The following is a 20,813-nucleotide window of genomic DNA, read 5'->3' on the forward strand; positions in this document are numbered from 1 at the left end:
TTATACTTTTCTCTTTTTAACTATCTACGCATGCGCATAACATAACGTTACATTCATACTCAAAAGTTAAATTCATTTTCTTTTTAGTCTTATATCCCAGGTAGCAACACATGTCATTTTGACGTCAGCTTGCTACCAGGGATGGCTTATATAGCTTATAATTATTATCTTCATCTGATGTATTTTATTCTATGTAATTTATTTTATTCATACAACACTTTCATTTTAAACACTAACATATCTATCCCTATTTATCGATACTTTAAAACTTTCTAACTTGACTGTACGACAAAGGCCGGAATTCATAGTCCGGTCTTATAGGCTGCGGTCCACTTGCTTCTTTCAAATGCTCTGAACGCTACGCTCCAAACGCTACGCTACGATTGGTCCATTACTGTCCCAAATGCTACAATTGCTACGTGAACGCTCCAGCCAACCCACCTCCCGAGGTGAGGTAGTTGGAGCGAAGTGGGAGCGAAAACGATGACGTATTGATGACGTAATCAGGGTTGCTGGGAGCGTTCCGAAGCGTCAAATGGACCAGTCATGTTAGTGCTACAAATGCTCTGTAGCGTTTGAAGCGCTAAGTGGACCGCAACCTTTATCTCAAGCAATGTCTTAGGCTGCGGTCCACTTGACGCTACAAACGCTTCGAAGCGTTTGAGCGACCAATCAGAACGAAGAATTTTACGAATTGACTAATCAAAGAATGCTTCGAAGCGTTTGTAGCATCAAGTGGACCGCAACTACGTTACGCCACTGCGCTCATTGCTTCATCATCGCGCATGCGCCAGAAATCCAGCTCATCCAACAACACTGTGCGCGAGGACGTCCAAAGGTCTGTTCTTTTTTTCCTGTACTCTCTGAAATGGTACACACGGTGTAATAAGTTGAAGTGGAGAATGTAAGGCCGGAATCAGACGCATTGAAAATTGAGATTAAAGATTGAAAAATTCAAATTTGACCAATCAAAACGAAAGGAGCTAAAATTTCTTTGTCCTTATTGGTCAAATTTCAATCTTCAACCGGCCTAAAAATAGAGAATAGATCTCAAATTTTCCGGAAATGTGAAGTAGGGGTAATCACAAGCCTTTTGGCTTAAACAAAATTCTATTAAAAAATTTACTGTTGTACTGATCATTTTACCAGAAACTCGACTACCAAAATGGATTTTTACCTATTAGAAGACTATGCCATTCTATCAGATCTGGTAGAAAATCTACTGAGTTGACAATACTGAAGGTGTAAACAGAGAGAAACCTGGGGTGATTTTACATGCAGCGCGGTACGCGGTAGGCGGTAAAATAACTAGAAACCGCGGCGGCAAGCCGCGGTACGCGGTACGCGGTATACGGTACGCGGTAAAGTTCACATTTGTATGCATTTTCTTAAATGTATTAACTTATTTCTATGCACATTTTATCAATACTCTTATTTTTTCAACGAATCTGCTTAATAATTGCATTTAAATCTATTAATTTCATTAAAAAGTGCATAGAAACGTCAACTTGTCACTAGTCCATGCCGCTTTTCCGCGCAGTTTCTGCTCCATGTAATAGTAGGAGAAAATTAGCACGGCTCACCGCGCGCGGTTTCTAGTTACTTTACCGCGTACCGCGCTGCATGTAAAATCACCCTGAGAGCGGCCATGGTCTTTAATCGTATTTCGTCGATGGCTCCATTCTACTTAAGGCCATGGCACATAAAAAAACTTAAGACTTATACTTAATTCACACTGGACGCAGCAAGCGTCAAGCAGCGGAGCAGCAACCAACCAGCAAGCCGATATTGTTTACGCCACTGTAAATATCATCTCACTGATTGGTTGCTGCTCCGTTGCTTGACGTTTGCTACGTCCAGTTTGAATTAGGCATTAAGACTTAAGCAGTAAGCGAATCGATCAATTACAGTAGAGACCGTAATGAAACATTAAATATTAAATAAGGACAGATGATAAATCCGAGGCATCCGAGCGACGTTCCCATTGCAACGCAGCCATTGTCTGCCAAGGGTATTTCAAACTACAAACGTTTTCATACGTTTGCATATTTCTAAAAGTATTCTTTCTTATTCAAATAATATAAAATTATTTAGTTCGAATGAGATAACGAAGAAGTGTCTTCTTTATATACCTATATGATGAGAATGTTGAGTTTTGGACGAATATTACATTGATAATCGAGTAATTATTAAGTAATGAGATTGCTATATGGATTTGTTAATGGCAATTACATCGCATTACTAAATATATAAGTTATGTTGGATTGATATAATGTGATTTAATGCATCAACTAAATACGAGATCGTCAATTATTAAAGTTAGATGTTTAGAATAATACATCAATATGTATTTTAAAATTTAAATATTTTTCGCAATAAGAGTCCTTTACAAATTTTAATTTAATTTGGGGAGAATTATTAGTATTTCACATTGTTGCAAATTCGAACATCATCGGCGTATAATCGAAGTTCTGAGATAAATGTATACAAAAATATTGATTATCCTAAATTTAACTTTAGCAGTAATTGACACTCTCGTATTTAATCGATTTATTTATGTAAGCGGTCCTGTTTTCAAATATTAATATTTTGTAAGCGTGTTCAATAAGGCTGAAGATAGGTATTATTTTAGAAAATAAAAACGCTAATAGCATACTTTATTCGAGAGACGTTCTTAGGACGTAGGGATATCCTCTGAATGTTCTTTGAAACGTCCCTTGGAGATCTATGCTATTAGGAAATAATATATTGCAAAAATTGCTCAGTCTGTTGCGACTGATGTGGTAGAAATTTTAAATGTTTCTTCGAAAGACAGTATTGAGACAAATGCGGAAATCGATCAACGACAAAGCCATTACAGTATATATACGTATCCGGCAAATGTTCAGTATTACTCTCTAACATAGCAACCTTATTATTTAATAACTATCCGATTACTGATGAAACATTCGATCAAATCTCAACATTCTCATCATGTAAGAGAGAGCCACTTCTTCGTTATCTTGTTCAAATTAAATAATTTTATATAATTTGAAAGAGAAAGTGTAAGAGTTAACGCGCGCGTGTGTGTGTGTGTGTGTGTGTGTGTAGATTGTGTAAAAAAAGAAAAAGTATTAGATTTACATTACATTAAATGTGTGAAGATATAAGTAATGATATTTTCGTAAGTTTTATTTCCTAAATCTACATTTTAAATTTACATATAAAATGCGTAAAGATTTATTATATTTCGAATTTGATGTAAATTTGGGAAATCTAATTTGCGAATTATACGTTCACATATTAATGTAATGTTAATTTGAATGAGTGCGAATGTATCTTAGCATATTATACCTTAATATTTTTTATGTACAGATATATATAAATTATTAGGGATGCATCGGATCGTAAAATTATCGGATACCGGATATCGGATATCCGGACAGAATGTAACATCGGATATTCGGTATCCGGTCGGATATCCGAGAAGGCAATTTCTTTGAGTCGGATATCCGACGGATTCTGGGAAAATGTCTTCTAAAAAAAACCCTATAGAGAAAAAAAATTGTAATTTTGCAACAATCTCTCTCTGTAAGATATTATAGCATTGTGAATACTTATTTCTAGAACATTTGTGTAATAAAAAATCAACAATTTAATGATATCAAATTTCAACCGAATTGGAACACTTTTCAGAAAATCTACATTTTTTCTCAGAATTTTTCATATATGTTACTTATGAAATATCGTAGGATTTCTAAAAGTTTTTGTAAGTATAATTTCTGATGAAATGTTATAAAATCTAAAAAATTAAAAAATATTTTTTAAAAATTATTGGATGAGAAATTTCAAAATATTTCAGAATTTACTTGTATGAAAAATTCTGAGAGAAAATGTAAACTTTCCGAATATTTCTGAGTATTTCTGAAAAATGTTCCAATTTGTATAAAAATTATGAGAAAAATTTTCACCAAGATATCTTAATAGTATAAAACATATGATAGTAAATTAAGAGCTGCATTTTCATCGAACAAAAACAAGATCAGATTATGTTTACTTTTCGAAGTTATATGCAAATTTATGTACGTAAATATCTCCCCAGACTGGCCGTTGATCTATTACTTTTTTGTGACCATTAAAATCGTAATTTTTTAAATTATTATAATCTCGTTTTTAAGAAAAGTCTATGGTAAGATTTGTGTGCAGTTAGTCAAAGAAGCGTCTGCGAGCCTTATCCATCACTAAATTATCACTCAAAATTGTCACTCGATGTGTGCAGTCGAGTGATAGGGAATGCGATAATAAACAATATTGCAATATTACTGCAATTTTTATAATATTGCGCACTATTGAAATATTGCTGTAATATTGCTGCAATATTTCGAGTTGTAGAGGAAGCTTCGTATATACAAAGTCTCTAATTGCACTAGATTGTATTAGAACTTTCTTTCTCACAAATTTCAAACATATACATATTTAAATAATTCGTATAGAAAATATAGTAGCTGTAAATAAGCTAAAAATAAAAAATCATTATATGAATTTTCTTACTCCATGTAAAATTGTATTTTAGGTATGGCTGCTTTTGTGACCACCCAAAAGGTATGGGAATCATATTTCTCGACAATTGATATCAAAATTAAGTAGTAGACAAAAATTCAACTTTGTCGTTATCGATTTTTTTTCAGAAAAAATTTACTTTGACCCAGTATGGCGATCCCTTGCACCCTTCTGAGGGGATATGGGAGTCTTGAAATAAGGGTATTAACTATTGATTGCAACAACAACCTTGACTCTTTCAGTAAAAAATCAAAATCTGCAATATTTTGAAAAGTCCATCTCCCCTTCAAGTGACTGTGATAGGGTTTAAATATATGCATTATTTTTATGTTTTACATGAAATAAAATAGGTTACACACTTTCCATACTTGTCGCTACGGGTAATAAAATCATTACAGTGGCCTCTTGGTCTATAGCACAGCTTTTTAATGGGTGATCTTCGGAGGACTATGAAATTAATTTCTGATTTCAGGGAGAAATGTTTTTTAATCATAATTTTAATCGTGTGTATTCTGAAATATGATGCTAATCAGTAATATTTATTTTAACAATAAAACTGGATTAATTATTGTAAAATTTTTTACCGGGAAGTCAGTAAAATTTATATTTTACTGACTACGTACGTTGAATCAATATTGAATCAATGTTGAAATGCAACATCTGCAAGATATAGGTTCAATGGACATTATTGAACATTTCTGCAATGTATTTTCAACGTTGAATCTATAATACATTTTGCGATGTTAATCACAACATTCTACTATTTATTCTAATTTTTTCTAATGTGAATAAAAACTTTTAATTTTAGAATTTTTGCTTTTATGAATACAAACTAATAAAAAAATGATTTCGTTGTAAAATTTCCTTGAAGACAATCAATTTAATTAAACAAAGAATGCAAAAACATTCTTGATTTACGCTTCTATTGCAGTTCCTTTATATTACACTTTATTTACAGTATATTTTATTTGATGTTGCAGACAGAGCACTAATAGTTTATACACGCGTGCGTGCTATTACGCATCAGTTTGACGAGCCAAATGCTTATGTTAGTACTAAACGAAATGTGGCTAGAATCAGGTAGGCATAGTGAAGAGGCGTAAACCTTGTTTGCTCACAGTGCGCTGCTGTCAATGGTCCATGCGAATGAGACTCCGCCTCTTGACGTAGCCAGCCTCCTCCCTCAACTCACCGACTTTATCGTTCGGTTGTGCTTAGTCGAGCGTGCGCACGAATGTTTATACGCACGTGTAAGTGAATGTGTTTCAAGCACACAAGAGCGTTTTAGAATGCATTTTGTGTGATCACATCCACAGCCAATCGGTTAGTCAATCACTTGCCTTTTCAAGCTGAATTCTACTCTTCCTCATATCGTTCTTTTTCTCTGACATTTCTTCTTCTATTAATTATTTTACGTACACGTATAAATATATCAGTGGACATATAATGCACACTAAAAACAAAACTTAGTTTATTTGCGAACGTTCTTTAAATTCAACTGATTCATTTAAATACACATATAAGTAAACCACATTATTATAAGTACGCATGTGTGCATATATAGAACGTTATACTAAGACGGCTGGGATTGTGTATACTCTAAGAGGGGTAGAGGGATTTTCTTATTTCTGCTCTGGTAAATCTGTCGCTCCAGTCAGTGAGGCAGCGAAGGGCAAGCTGCGCGCCGTTGACCGTCTCCCTGCTGCTTTTTTCGTCTACTCAGCTGCCAATACTACGATTTGTGGTACATAAGCAAGACGGTGCGGTATAACAGTTCGCGAATCTGTTTTTTTATGCTCGTGTATTTCGTTATATCTTTTGTTACATATTATACATCATTATTATCGCATATTCTGCACTTGCAGATTTGATAATATAAAAAAACTGGACCTAAAAAATGATTACTCCTATTTAACACGACGTACACCCTGTAAGCTTCGTTATAACTACTAATTTACCATGATTAGGATTTCCTTTGAATTTATCATAGATATAATATTTGTATTAAACATATATTTATTGAAATCTTTTTGATAACACACTTTTTCATAAAATTACGTGTGCAGTTTAAAAAGTATTTGTAAGTTAGAAGATTCGAATAAGTATGTATATATTATATGTTACATAGGATATATTCTTAACTGAATTGAACATCAAATTTGTAGATAATATTGATAATATAATACTTATATTACCGTATCAAAATTAATAATCGATCATAAATATTTTCTTTCTTAATAAATATCTTCTTAATAAATGTATATATAATTAACAAATAAGGATTTGTAATTTAGACAGAATTTGCAATTCTGTCCGAAATATGGAAATATCTTTTCGTCATTAAACGTTATTTATATGTTTTATGATACTTTTTACATTGAATTGTTTGTAATGCATAAATTATTTTTGTACATTATACGGATTGTGGACACTGTACATTAAAATTGCATTTGAATAAGCTTAACGTCAATTACTAACGAAACTAACTTCTTTCTCTTGAGCGCATTTTGAAAACTACAGACGGAACATTACAACTCCAGAGTTATTGCCTTGTATGTAACCGACGGCTGCTGGATTACAATCGTCTTTCCAATGGATCCGATTATATCAGGTAAAAATAATTTAACTGACGTTACTAAAAATAGTAAATTGTGTTAATATATATGTACAATATATATGTACAATATTTATGTAAATATATTATTATCACACGTACCAATATTTATCACGTATTTATTGCATTGGGATAAAAATGAAATAGTTAATCATTTGATTTAAAAAAATTCAAATTTATAAATATAAAAATTCCAGACAATATTTTATAATATTTTAAATTAATATCCGCTATTTTAAAAACAACTATTTAACTATTAACTATATTGCATTATAGAAAACATAACAGTAAATCTTTTATATAAATAGCAATTCAGAAGCATCTAAGAAGATAAAATGGAAAAAGTGAAAAGCATTGTTAAATTCTGTTCTAATTTTTGTTCTATTTCATTTACAAAATATCACATCATAAACATAAGTTTTATTTACGATCATTGTGGTTGATTGTGACAGTAGAGTGACTATAACATATTTGAATGAAAAACAGGAGGATGTTAAAAAAGAGTCGATTTCTACCCAAAAAGATGTAAATAAAGAAGATAGTGTTTTTTATAGATTTTGATCTCTTGTATACGATAAAATTATTAAAAAGTTTGTAGCGTTTAGGGAACCCTTCGAAGATTGAGAACGAACATGATGTATTTATTCAAATTTCAATATTCTTGCTTAATTTTCAAGGTGTTCTCCAAACGCTACAAAATTTTTAATAATTTTATCGTATCCAGGTAAATAAAATCTACAAAAAATATTATTCCTTTTATTTACATCTTTTCGGGCAAAAATCTCACCTTTTTAACATTCTCTTTTGGTTATTTTTACCAAACACATAAAAAGTAATTATACTCCTTTGTGTAAAAGAAATCTTTATGGATTTGTAAAAAACTATAAGTATTTAAAATTTTTGTTTACAAACAAAGCTATCAAAAACTTATGATAGTTTGTATACTTATGTTTAACTCTTAAAAACACTTTCGGCATAGTCAGGTCTTTTTATTTCCAAGATTAGAACTTTTTTGTTTTGGAAAGGTAGCTACCGTCTCGGTCAGAAAATACCGGGTCAGAAAATAAACTTTATGGTTTTATCTTTATACTCTATAAAACATTAAATAATTTGCGTCGAAGATTTTAGGAAATATCAGGCATTGAAAAGTGTCATGGGTATCATATACTCAAGTGTGGCATTTAAGATAGTTTTTTGCTGGTGTAATCAACGTAAGTTATAATATATTTTTGCTCCAATGGCCTTGATTTTGATAAATGTTATCTAGGTCATGATCCTGAACAATATTTAAGAGGTTTTAGCCGTCCGTCGGACACCTTGGGTAATTAATGTTAATGCCGGCGGTACTGTAACTTTCAAACCTTCTAACTTGAAAAGTACTCAATGAAAAAATATTTCATTATAGTATTTTGAAAAGCTCTCGAGATAAACTACAAGAATATGTAATGAAAAATGGAGAGTTCCATTTAAAAAATTCATAATAATCTTGCCCTGACCTTCACAATGCTATCCAAGGTCAAACCAATAATACCATCTTATGTCTCCCTCGAAGTAAAAAAACTTTTGTCTGAAACATTTTTTGATTTAAGGCAGTATTCCCGATATTTCAGTAGATCCTTTAAAACGGGACACTGTGTGTGTGTGTGCGTGCGTGCGTGCGTGCGTGCGTGTGTGTGTGTGTGTGTGTGTGTGTGTGTGTGTGTGTGTAAAACCATTTATGTAACATAATTACTTACAATTATAACAAACATTTTTTATGCTAATGTGTTAATTCTAGAAATTGACATTTTCGATGCATTTTTGTGCATTCAATTTATTATTCGACAACAGAAAATATGTCTTCTTTCCAAAATAAATTTCAAATTTTCTTCATTTTCGTCTTTTTAAATAATTATGTTTTTTAAAAGGTACAATAATGCAATATTTTTTTTTAATATTCGAAGTTTCTACTTTCCAAAATATTTAAAATATTTTTGTAACTTATGTACGAAAAATAAGAATTTTTAAACAAATGTGGTTTTTTTTCGAAACTATTGTTTACTTTATAGCCTATAACTTTTTTATTAATAGAGATACGTATATTTACTTGGTATCGTAATATTTCTTACTGTCTGGCGTTTTGATTGAAAAAAAGTTTGTTAAAATATATTCATTTTTATGAATGGTCTGAGCAATCAAAGTTGGTTTAGGTATGCTGTTCCAAGTGTGGCGTTTACGTTACAAAAGAGGTCAAAGTATTTTTAAGGGTTAAAGTTCATTTTTTAATAATAATTTTACTATTAATTAAAAAATTGTAAGTTTCTTACCACATTTAGAAATTATAAGTGATTAATTAAGAATTTGCAACAAAAGTTATATCAATATTTTTTTTGGGAATTTTAAATGAAAATTATTAATATCCTTTAATTACATACTTATAAAAATAATATCAAGATAATCTACTTCTAATAATAAATATAATATAATAATAATCCGGACATGAAAAATTTAATTCCATTATTTAAACGAGCTCTACATTTTCATGAATACGTATTCTGTTTTATTTTTCCTAAAATTTAAAGATAATAATCCTTAATCATTAAATTCATACAGGGTTGGCAAGTAACGCTTTAATTTGTAACGTCGTTACCATTACAAGTTACTTTTTTTGGTAACGATTGAGTAATGATGTTACATTTTCTTCTGAATAACGTTCATGGTAACGTAGTTACGTTTTTGGGATAATGACAACGATTTCATTAGATACTTTTATCGTTACTTTATTTTTATTTACGTAAAAGTTTTATTCGTGACTAGAACGTATGCACATATATGTATACATATGTATATATATATATATATACATTATCAGAGTTTTTGAGTTTTATTCCTCTACTAAGAAATAAAATTCTGACATCTTTTTTATAGTTATCGCAAGAATCTGCATATAATAGCGTTTTTCATTGCCAGAACTAATACGCATTCAATGCATTTTAAAGCCGCTGTACAAGCGATGTAAAGATGTATTGTTAATAAAAATATAGAAACGAGTTAAAGCGCGAAATCCTCAATACATTTTATTGTGTTATTTGATAAAATATACTTTAGGCATTTTATCATCTTAGATATCTCATTTTTACATTTAGATTAGAGTTGTGTACAACGGCTTTAATGTGCATTGAGTGCACAAGTTCTGCCAATGAAAAACGCTATAATATTTTATTAGTGTCAAGAAAAAAAGTAACGAAAAAATAACGACTCGTTACATTTTGAATGACGGTAACGGTAACGAGTTACTTTTGCAAATCAATAACGATCGAGTAACGATAACGAGTTACTTTTTAGGAAAAAGAATGGTAACGGTAACGAGTTATTTTTATGAGGTAACGTTGCCAACCCTAAATTTCAATCATTACACCATGAAATATTTTGTAACATGAATATGAATAGTTGTTTCCGATGTATTTCTGCGTGCTAATCATCCGTTGGCAAAAGTTAGCTATCTTGTCACAATTTTGAGAAAAATAACGAGGAAGAGGTATAAAACGACGATTTTGAGCTGGTATCCAACACGTTGCAACACTGGCAGCTAGTTTTTATACTTAATTTCATTAATGCCACATTAAAGTATCGATTTTTAGCTTAATATGCATTTTGGTTCGTTTTGATATTTAATAATTTTTTTGTTTCTAAGCATAGTGAAAATATACAGGGCCATGTAAAGTGTTACAAGCTATCTCTGAAAGTATGTGTCAAATGACTAATGTGTTCAGACAAAAATTTTATGACTTTGAGGAGAGCATAAGATGGTACTATTTGTTTGACATTGGCGTTAGCGTTGTTAAAGTGAGAGCAAGGCCACTTTGAATTTTTTAATTAGAATCCCCCATTTTTTATTACATTTTCTTGTAGCTTACCTCGAGAGCTTTTCAAAACACTATAATTAAGTTTATTTTTATTAAGTACTTTTCGAATTATGAAGCTTGAAAGTTACAATATTGCCGGCATTAGCATTACGGAAGTTGTCCGACCGACGGTTAAAACTCTTGAATGTTGTTCAAGATCATGTCCTGGATAACATTTGTCAAGATCAAGGCCATTGGTGGTTGTACCTCTTATTTTTACGTAAAAATGAATTTTTAGTGCAAAAATGAAAATAAGAGCAATAATCTCCAATGGTCTTGATTAATCAATAGATACAAAGTTACAGGCTTAAGTTCAATTTTATTTATTTTTTGTCATGATTATCCATGTTTTTACTTTAAAAATGTGATTACTTGATTATTCAGAGAAACCGATTTTATTCTTCTTTCTTCCTTTATTGATTAATATCTTATTCTTGACGAATTGAAATATTAAAGATTTTATTAAACACGTACACGAGCGCACACGCACGCAAGCACGCATGCATCCACGCACGTACGCATGCATTTGGGTGCTATTTCATTTATGCGTTTTTATTGTACGACAAATGTAGAAGAGAGGGACCCTCGGATCTCTTTATCCTACACCCAATCAATAGACTTGAAAAATTTATCGTATGACAAAAACGCACAAATGAAGTGACGGCCTTTGTGTGTGTACGCGCGCACGCGAATGTATGTAGGGTAGAGAGAAAAGAGAGAGAGACAGAGAGAGAGAGAGAGAGAGAGAGAGAGAGAGAGAGAATGGCTATTACGAGCACTTCAAGAAAACATCTCTTTCATATTAAAGAATTTAAAAATCTTGTTCATATCATTTAATAGGTTCGTTGATGTTTTATGTATTTTGATATATTGAAATAGATTATTTTAATGCAAATGTTAAAATAATGGAAGGTACTCTTATTACCCACTTAATGCTCACATTAACCTTTGGGAAGAATAATATGGGCATAAAAATAATATTCTTATGAGCAATATGAGTAGAAGCTTTCTGGAAGAAATTATGCAGAAATAAAAGATCGTTATTGATATGTGCAGTTTCTTTGGCCTTTTAATAATGAAATTGTCAAGTACTTATCACGTACAATATACTCATTCGTTCATTCTCATAACATCAAAACTTGCTCATAATACCCGAATATAGATATACTTTATAATTAAAATGAATCTTTTTTAACTAATATAATGTTTAATTTTTTTTTAAATTAGAATTCTATGTTGTGAGTTTAAAATAATAATTAGAATAATTAAAAAAACTTATATCTTCCAATTCGTAGAGGCTGATTAGACTTATGAGCATGCTCATAATAAACGACCATGCATCCTATTAAAAAAATATAACAAATTAATAATTGAAAAAGTTATGCCAAAAAAATTAAAGAACAATTTGTGAAAAAAGTGCAAAAATCAGCTTTTCTTAAAAAAAAAAAATCATATCTTTTTTTAACATAAAAAAAGATATGATTTTTTTTTTAAGAAAAGCTGATTTTTGCACTTTTTTCACAAATTGTTCTTTAATTTTTTTGGCATAACTTTTTCAATTATTATCAAAACCTATTTATGTTTTGATATTTCGATTCTATACATTCTGGCATTTCATTAAAAAAAAATTTTGCAATGAGATTTGTAATAATTACAGAGCCAGTAAAAAACGCCGTGGGTGACTTGGACCCAGACATGTAAATTAAGACTGTAAACAAGATATGTAGTTGAGGGTTAAAAGAGTTTAACAATCAGTTGGATATCTTACATAATGCTAATACCGGGGGTATTGTAACATTCAATTCTTACAACTTTAAAAGTACTTAATGAAAAAATATTTTTTTATATTATTTTGAAAAACTCGAGATAAGCTAAAAGAATATGCAATGAAAAATCAGAGTTTCAAAAAAAATCAATGTTAACTTGACCTATTGACCTTGGCAACGCCATTCAAGATTAAATTGATAAGATCATTAATAGATTTTATTTTTAATTCTTACAGCTTTTGTCTGAAACACTTTTTTATATAATGCTTATATTTTTTTTAAATTTTGAGTGGTTTTAGTACTTTTTAACTCATCAAATAGGAAATAGGAAATCCTGACCATAACGGTTTAAGCTGGAATCTTTTTAATCAAGGTGTACCCATAAAACGCATTAAACATTGCACTCACAATTATATTTTCTTATTATTTGAGAACTTTCGATCACAAAATATACAAGTTATAACTTATAACTATCAACAAGTTGATGGTCAATATACAATTGTTGATCATTACCGTAGCTTTTATTTACAATATAGTATCATGAAATTAAGTTTTAATAAAGAACACAACTGTTTTTATTTCAATTCAATATGACCTTTTATTCACACCTATACTGTTTACAGGTTATAAACAATTTTATTAAAAATACGTACATTTTTAGAAAAAAATTACATGCTTGCGTAAATTTTCAACCGTCGAAAAATTAATAATTATGTGTAACTTGTACATTACTTCGAAAGTAATAAAATTATCTATATGCTCGTTATCAGATTACAGTGCTATAGCGAACTGAAACTTCGCTTGCCCCCATATTTAGACCTTCTCTAACAGTTCAATACGGTAACGCAACGTTACTACATGTCTTTTCCTTTGTGACACTGATGTGCATTTCTTTCTCGTGTGATCTATATTTTGATAAAACTCAGCCATTTCTGAAGCGAGAACATTATTTAGGATGATAAAATGAACTGGATCGTTTCTCCTACTTGCATAAATCAAGGCACACAAAAAACGTAAGCACTAAGATATAAGCAGTAAGTAAATCAACACTTTGGATTTGCTATTGCTTATGTTATTATTTTACGTTATTCTCTATTGTAATTGGCCGATTCACTTACTGTCTTATTGCTTTATGTTTTTCTATATGCTCCAGACTTGGGTTAAAAATTAATCTATATACATCAGATTATTTATTAAGCGTTGTAGAACAAAAAACATAAGTATTTTTTAAATCGACAACTTCACAACGATTAACATTGTTACCACCATAAAAAAATGATACATATTTACTTTGGATAATATGATAAAGTATAACAATAATGTGCTTTGCTATAATTTAGAATGAGAAATAATGTTTTGTATTGAATGATTATGCGTGTAGATACATCTACTCTCATGCAATTGTAAGTTTAAGCGTAAATAATGATTCATTATTTATTTTATTCTCTACATTTTTTACTTACATATTTAAGTACATAATCGTTTGATTGTTAAATCGTTTAATACTGCAGTTAATACAGTTAAAGTATGATTGAAATAAATGCTACGTGACGATTTATAATACGTTATCTTATCTTCAAAAGCATAATTATTGCAGTTGATATAATAATAATGGGACTAGTACCCATGTAAATATATAAACAGCATTATAAATGGAGTTTATCGCGGAATTAAATGATAAAACGATATGGTTAACGACAACAATAAACACTTACAATTTTTTCGCAAGCATGTGAGGTTTTAGGAGAAAAAACTCGCGATTCTCCGTGCGGTATTAAGTCTATAGTTATGAGATCTGTTATTGTTGCATGTTATTTTATTGACAATCCTTTTTTTTAATCGATGACTTTTACATCGATGACGATATTTTTAATTTACAAATTAAGTGAATGTGCGGCACACGCACTCGACACACGCGCGCGCGCAACACACACGTACACTAAGAAATGAATATTAATATAAGATATATCAGTATAAAATAATATGTGAAGATATAAATATATATATATATACATGTGTAAATGAATACATATACATATATACATATAAGTAGCGCTCAAAAGTATTTTGTGACATTTCTATTAATATATCTACGTTAATCTGATACAAAAATTGTTGTCATGGGAAAGATAACATTCGATTTGTGCTACTGAAATTGTATATTAAAAGATTAGTTCCTTATTTTTTAACAAATATTTATAAATATGATGATAGATCATAAGTATTTTGTATTGCCAATAATTAGTATAAATAGCAAGTATACGATTATGTAATTAAAATGCTTATGTATGTAGGCATTTATTTACATAAATTTAAGAATACCAAAATGCAGAGTATCCAGTAGAATTGAAAAAGTATGTTTTAAAAGCTGTACATCAAGGAAACTCAGTCTGTGCAACTGCAAAGCGTTTTAGTTTTGCAACTTGTAAGTAAACAGCAAACCACGCAAGACAATAGAAAGAATAGACAAAATCATTCGAATAAAATCTAGTGTTGATCCGCACAAATTAATCAAGGAAATAAGGAATAATTTATAGAAAAATTTCCTTATTATAACTCGAAAATACTTAATGAAAAAATATTTCATTATAGTATTTTGAAAAACTTTCGAGGTAAGCTATAAGAAAATGTAATGAAAAATAGGGGGTTTCATTTTAAAAAAATCGACGTGACCTTAACTTGGTTTTGGCGACGTCACCTAAGGTCAAATCAATGGTACCTTTTTATGTTTCCTTCCGAATCATACATCTTTTGTTTGAAACATTTTTCCGTATCTACCATAATTTCCGAGAAATCTTAATGCATTATTTAAAATGGGACACCCTGTATAGTATACAGGGTATTCCAATAACTATTACCACCTGAAATATTTTCAAATATATAAGATCTAGAGAAAAATTTGTACAACCAAAATTGCACGATATGAAGGGAGCTATTATATGACGATAATAATTGTTTCCCAATTGAAGGCGCTTAGGAGATTTGAAGGTCAACTTCATTTTTTTAAATGGAATTATATAAATTTTTTTACATAATATGATTTCATTAATTATTCTTCATATAAAAGTATTAAGATAATAGCATCGAAATATCAATAGTTTACGAGATATTTTATATTTTATTCTGGCACATTGACATAAAATGTTAAATAACTTGTAAATTAATAATTTTTTGATAATTATACTTTAATACTTTTATGAATAGAATAATAAGATGAATTAATCGGGGTAAAGAAAATACATAGTTGCTTATTTAAAAAATTATCTATTTTGCAGCCACATCTTTTTGAAGCAACTATGTATTTTCTTTACACCAATTGATTCATCTCATTATTCTGTTCATAAAAGTATTAAGGTACGATTATAAAAAAATTATTAGTTTACGAATTATTTAATATTTTATGTCAATATGTGCCAGAATAAGATATAAAATATCTCGTGAATTATTGATTTTTTGGTACCATGATCTTAATACTTTTTTATAGAGAATAATTAGAGTAATCATATTATGTAAAAAAATTCATATGATATTCCATTTAAAAAAACGAAGTTGACCCTGAAATCTCCGAAGCACCTCCACCTGGACAAAAGTTATTATCACCATATGATAGCCCCCTTTACACCGTGTAATTTTAGTCAGATAAATTTTTCTCTACACCTTATAGATTAGAAGATATTTCAGGTGGTAATAGTTATTGGGACACCCTGTATATAATTAACATTGCATTATTTAAGTATTAAAGATCCAGTTTCGATCGTTATAGGCATTTAATTTCTAGTATTGATTGTGTTCTCACATATGCGGTCTAAAATAAAGATTCTTAGGCCCGTATTCAAAACGCGCTTACAACAATGTTAGCGCGCTAACATGCTATACGTTACGCATATTATAGAAATTCGGAAATAAAAACGCTCTTTTATCGATAAAAGCGCGTTCTGAATACGGACTTTAATAAATATTTTGTTAATCATTACGAAAGTTGCAAAATGGTAGAGGATTTTTCGACTCAGTTTAGTCCATTCTGTCGCTATATGAGAGTTTTATCGTTAATTATCAGACACTCTGTATATGCAGGTATAACTATGTGTATAGAAGACTTCACATTCCACTTTATATAATTAGCAAAATGCACAAAAGCGCCAACTTCAAACGGCTGTAACTCCAAAACTATAATTTTTTAGATTTTGTACCCATTAACATTTTTAATCTACACATCAAGAACTATCAAATAGCAAATTTTCAGAAAAGACCGAAAGTCATTTTCCATAAGGATTCTGCGGGATTCTTTCTATCCTCAAATAATTTATTGTTATTTTAGAATTTAATCTTTAAAAAATCCTTTATTTTTTCTGGGTATTTATAAATAATTTATCATTTTATATAAATTATTTACATTTCTTGTTTTTATAATGATTATTTTAAACGTCTATGATATTCTAGAAATATTATCTGTACTACTTGTATTTTATAAAATGAATATTATATTATTTTTGTAGTGAAGTTATTTAAAATGTTAGCATGAATTGATAAAATTATGTTCGACACGGTTCATTCATAGAAAGTATGCTGTATTCATTTCCAGCAGAAACCTTTGACCTTCTTGTTGCGTCTCAGACGCGCTTCGTTCTTATCTCTAAGAAAGTTTGTCCTTTTCTATCCGATAATGATTGTCATTAAAGAATTTAGTATAAAACAAAGAGAAAGAAAAAATGACTATTAATAATTATTTTAATTTTGCAGTGATTCGTTAATATTAAAAATTTGAAGGGATAGGAGAAAAAGGAAATCGAGAAAGAATTACTCCTTTATGGAATCATTCATTTACTGCAATTTAATAAGAACAGACACGATACAAGTTGTAATATTGTTATAATATGTTTATAATTATATTTTAATTATATATAAAACTTGTAGAATTTATTTTTATTAGTCATTTATATAGCATAAAAGTGATAAGTCTTATTTATAAATTCTAATTTATTAAGAAATTTTAGATTTCTATGATAAAATTAATTTTTTCTTTATATATATGTATACGTACTACATACAGGTACATGACGTATGTATTACGTGACGATTTACATTGTAACTCTAAATGTTAATAAACAAAATAATATTTAACCCTTCAGTAGGCGCACGAGCAAAATTACAAGTGGGCGCATGGGGTCAACAGTGACCCCAACTTCTTTTTTTTAAATTTAAGTAAACCAAGAGAGATATTTAAGAATAAAAATAAATCAGTTTGTTAAAATCAACATTTATCTATCAATAGCGATTACTATTACATTCAAAATTACGTCCTAAGATAAGAAGCTACTGAAAGCGGAAAGATAAAAAACAAATGTGTTCTGTATTTTTTCAGCGATTGAAGTAGTTCTGACCATATGCGCCTTAAGGGTTAAATAATATTTATTAAAAATCTAGATTAAAAATCTATAGAATATTTTAATTGTTAATTGTTAAAAATCTATAGACTATATTCTAATTATTAATTAAAAGTAAAGTATCATATATATGTTATGAAAATAATTAATTTTTTCATACTATATGTATATGTTCGTATGGAAAAATATTTGTTACATATTTTTTATGTTATATTTATATACACTTATTTATATATATAGATAGTATACACAAGCACATGTATGTATATGCACACATTTAAAAAATCTGTTATTGTTTAAAGTTATTATGTTAAAAGATATTAAGAAAAAAATAATTTTATAGAATTTTTATTTTTAATTAAAATTTTAATTCTATATCTCTCTCTGAAATGAAGAGTTGAGAGCATACATTTATAAGACCATATATTTATAACTCCTAAAATATCGTGCAGTTTTAAAGAAACATCTTATGTGTAAATATGTTATAAATACATACACATACAGATAAAAACATAGAATATATATATATATAAAAGAAAAATACTATTAATAAATATCTAAATATTTTATTTTACGCAAAATCTAATTATATAGAGGTTGTTTCTTCAGTCGGTCGCCATAATTTTTGAAATACTTTTGATTAGATGACAAGATATTTCTAACAAAAGTTCATTAGTCTAGAATTGATTGTGTAAGAAAAATGTCAAAAATATTAATTTTTTTTACAAAAAGTCGAAGTTAAATTGTTTAAATGAAACTATATGTTTTTTTCTATATTCTTATACTACATGAAAAGAATTCATCAATAGAGCTTTAAGAATCATGTTAATTATTTGATCCCAAGATAATTCAATTAATACTTACAACATAATTTACGAATCTGGCATCGATATTTAAGCTAAGAAATCCTAAAGTGAAGTCTGAACTCTGACATAATCGGAGTTTTATTGATAAAATGCGATACATTGACACATCTTTATATATTACTACATTAATGTCCCACACATACATAAATTTTTGTAGAATTGTAGCGTTTTAATTAGAAGTTTAAGTTTAATTCCATGAACTCCACATTATTTTTTCATGTAATCTACTAGTTTGTAGGCTTCAATTTTGTAAGTACGTATTGCAGAGTTTTTGTGTCAAGTGAATATTGTCATGATTTAACTGTTTTAGACGTTATTTTGAACTAAGAAATGGTAAAAAAGATTATAAGTTAAACATTTTTTTTCTTTCTCGATATAAATTCCAAGCTGTAGACACATACTAATGCGTATACTTCAATTATGGAGAAGGATTCTCAAATCTGTGTAAAATACTATATGCGATATTTGCTATAAAAATTATTGCGATTAATCAGTAAAATAGACGATTTCAGGATCTCTTTAAAGTAATGAGAAAACGAAAATAAATATGACTGTAGGGACTATATAAGGGAATACACTTACTTAGAAATAGTAGTTGTCGAATTGAGTTATCGATATATATAAAGAAGAATTGAAACATAAATAAAGTAACGATCGATTCGAGCAAAACACTCTGCATACATGTATTTAACAGGCAGTGTAATAGAAATTTTTTTGGTAATATATAGCGGAAAGGATTTCATAACGATATGTTATATTAATTAAATTTAACAATTTGAAATAACTCAAATTATGCGGAATTCAAGTGAAATATACATACATTCTTGCAGTAACAAAAAATACTTTTTAGTAATGCAAGATGTAGAGTTGATCCATATCAAAATATTGGATCATATTTGATATTTATTGCTGAAATTTTTTGTTAGAGGTCTCATCATAACTAATAAAATACTTATTGTAATAATGCGGATTAGAATATACAATAATTAATAATGTAATAACGCAATTAGAATAGTAAAAGAAATAAATTGATAATAATTTAGTAGTATATAACTGAGAAATACTAACATTAAGGGCATTTGAAAATACTGTTATTATCTGCTTTAGTTTTTGTTTAAATACTGTTAACAATATTCGAAGTCAATGACACCAATACATTCATAACTGCTGCTTGTTAGTACAGTTCAAGACCTTGATATGTAATGCGATATTTTGAAACGTAAAAGAGATAAAACATTCGAACATTCCAAAGTCATCATGAACAGATATACAATCATATATATACATACGCTCTAATTTTGTTAATTTAAACAAGAAGTTTTAATAAATTTAGTGGATATTTACATACTATCATATATATTTTATTTTATTTACTTTGTCAGGAAACATTTTTAAAAGTTCAATAAGGATCAATTTTATATTACTTACAATTTTGAAAATTAATAATATTGGAAAACAAATATAATAAATATAAATGTGAAAGCTATAGAAGTCAACGCTGGTTGTAAACATGCGTAATAATTTTAATAATAAATTAATACAAAAAATTGGAACGTTTCAATCTTAATAATTATACCACTTTCAAACATCGGTCGTGATATAGACAATGTCAATGTTGTTCCAGATGATATTTTGAGATCAAAATGTAACTCTTCGTTAACAAATATTAGAGATAAATGATTTATTAATTTGTCATTGGTTTCCATTCCAAAGAACATTCAATGTTTTTTGCAACTAGATGAAAAATTTTATCTTCCGAT

At 29.1% G+C, this 20,813-nt stretch overlaps 1 protein-coding gene across 1 annotated transcript in view; it reads left to right on the forward strand.

The window, feature by feature from the left end:
* The first annotated feature begins 5,829 nt into the window (after positions 1 to 5,829).
* Positions 5,830 to 20,813, forward strand: part of LOC108724151 (paired box protein Pax-1) — a 54,911-nt gene continuing 39,927 nt past the window's right edge. Inside the window, exons 1-3 of the mRNA XM_018450344.1 lie at positions 5,830 to 5,862; positions 6,104 to 6,283; positions 7,060 to 7,150. Coding sequence (XP_018305846.1) covers positions 7,132 to 7,150 — 19 coding nt within the window. The 5' untranslated portion in view covers positions 5,830 to 5,862; positions 6,104 to 6,283; positions 7,060 to 7,131. The remainder of the gene's footprint in view (positions 5,863 to 6,103; positions 6,284 to 7,059; positions 7,151 to 20,813) is intronic.

The sequence above is a fragment of the Mycetomoellerius zeteki genome, unplaced genomic scaffold, assembly GCF_001594055.1.
Source record: "Mycetomoellerius zeteki isolate Tzet28-1 unplaced genomic scaffold, Tzet1.0 scaffold28, whole genome shotgun sequence".
In the NCBI taxonomy this organism is placed as follows: domain Eukaryota; kingdom Metazoa; phylum Arthropoda; class Insecta; order Hymenoptera; family Formicidae; genus Mycetomoellerius; species Mycetomoellerius zeteki.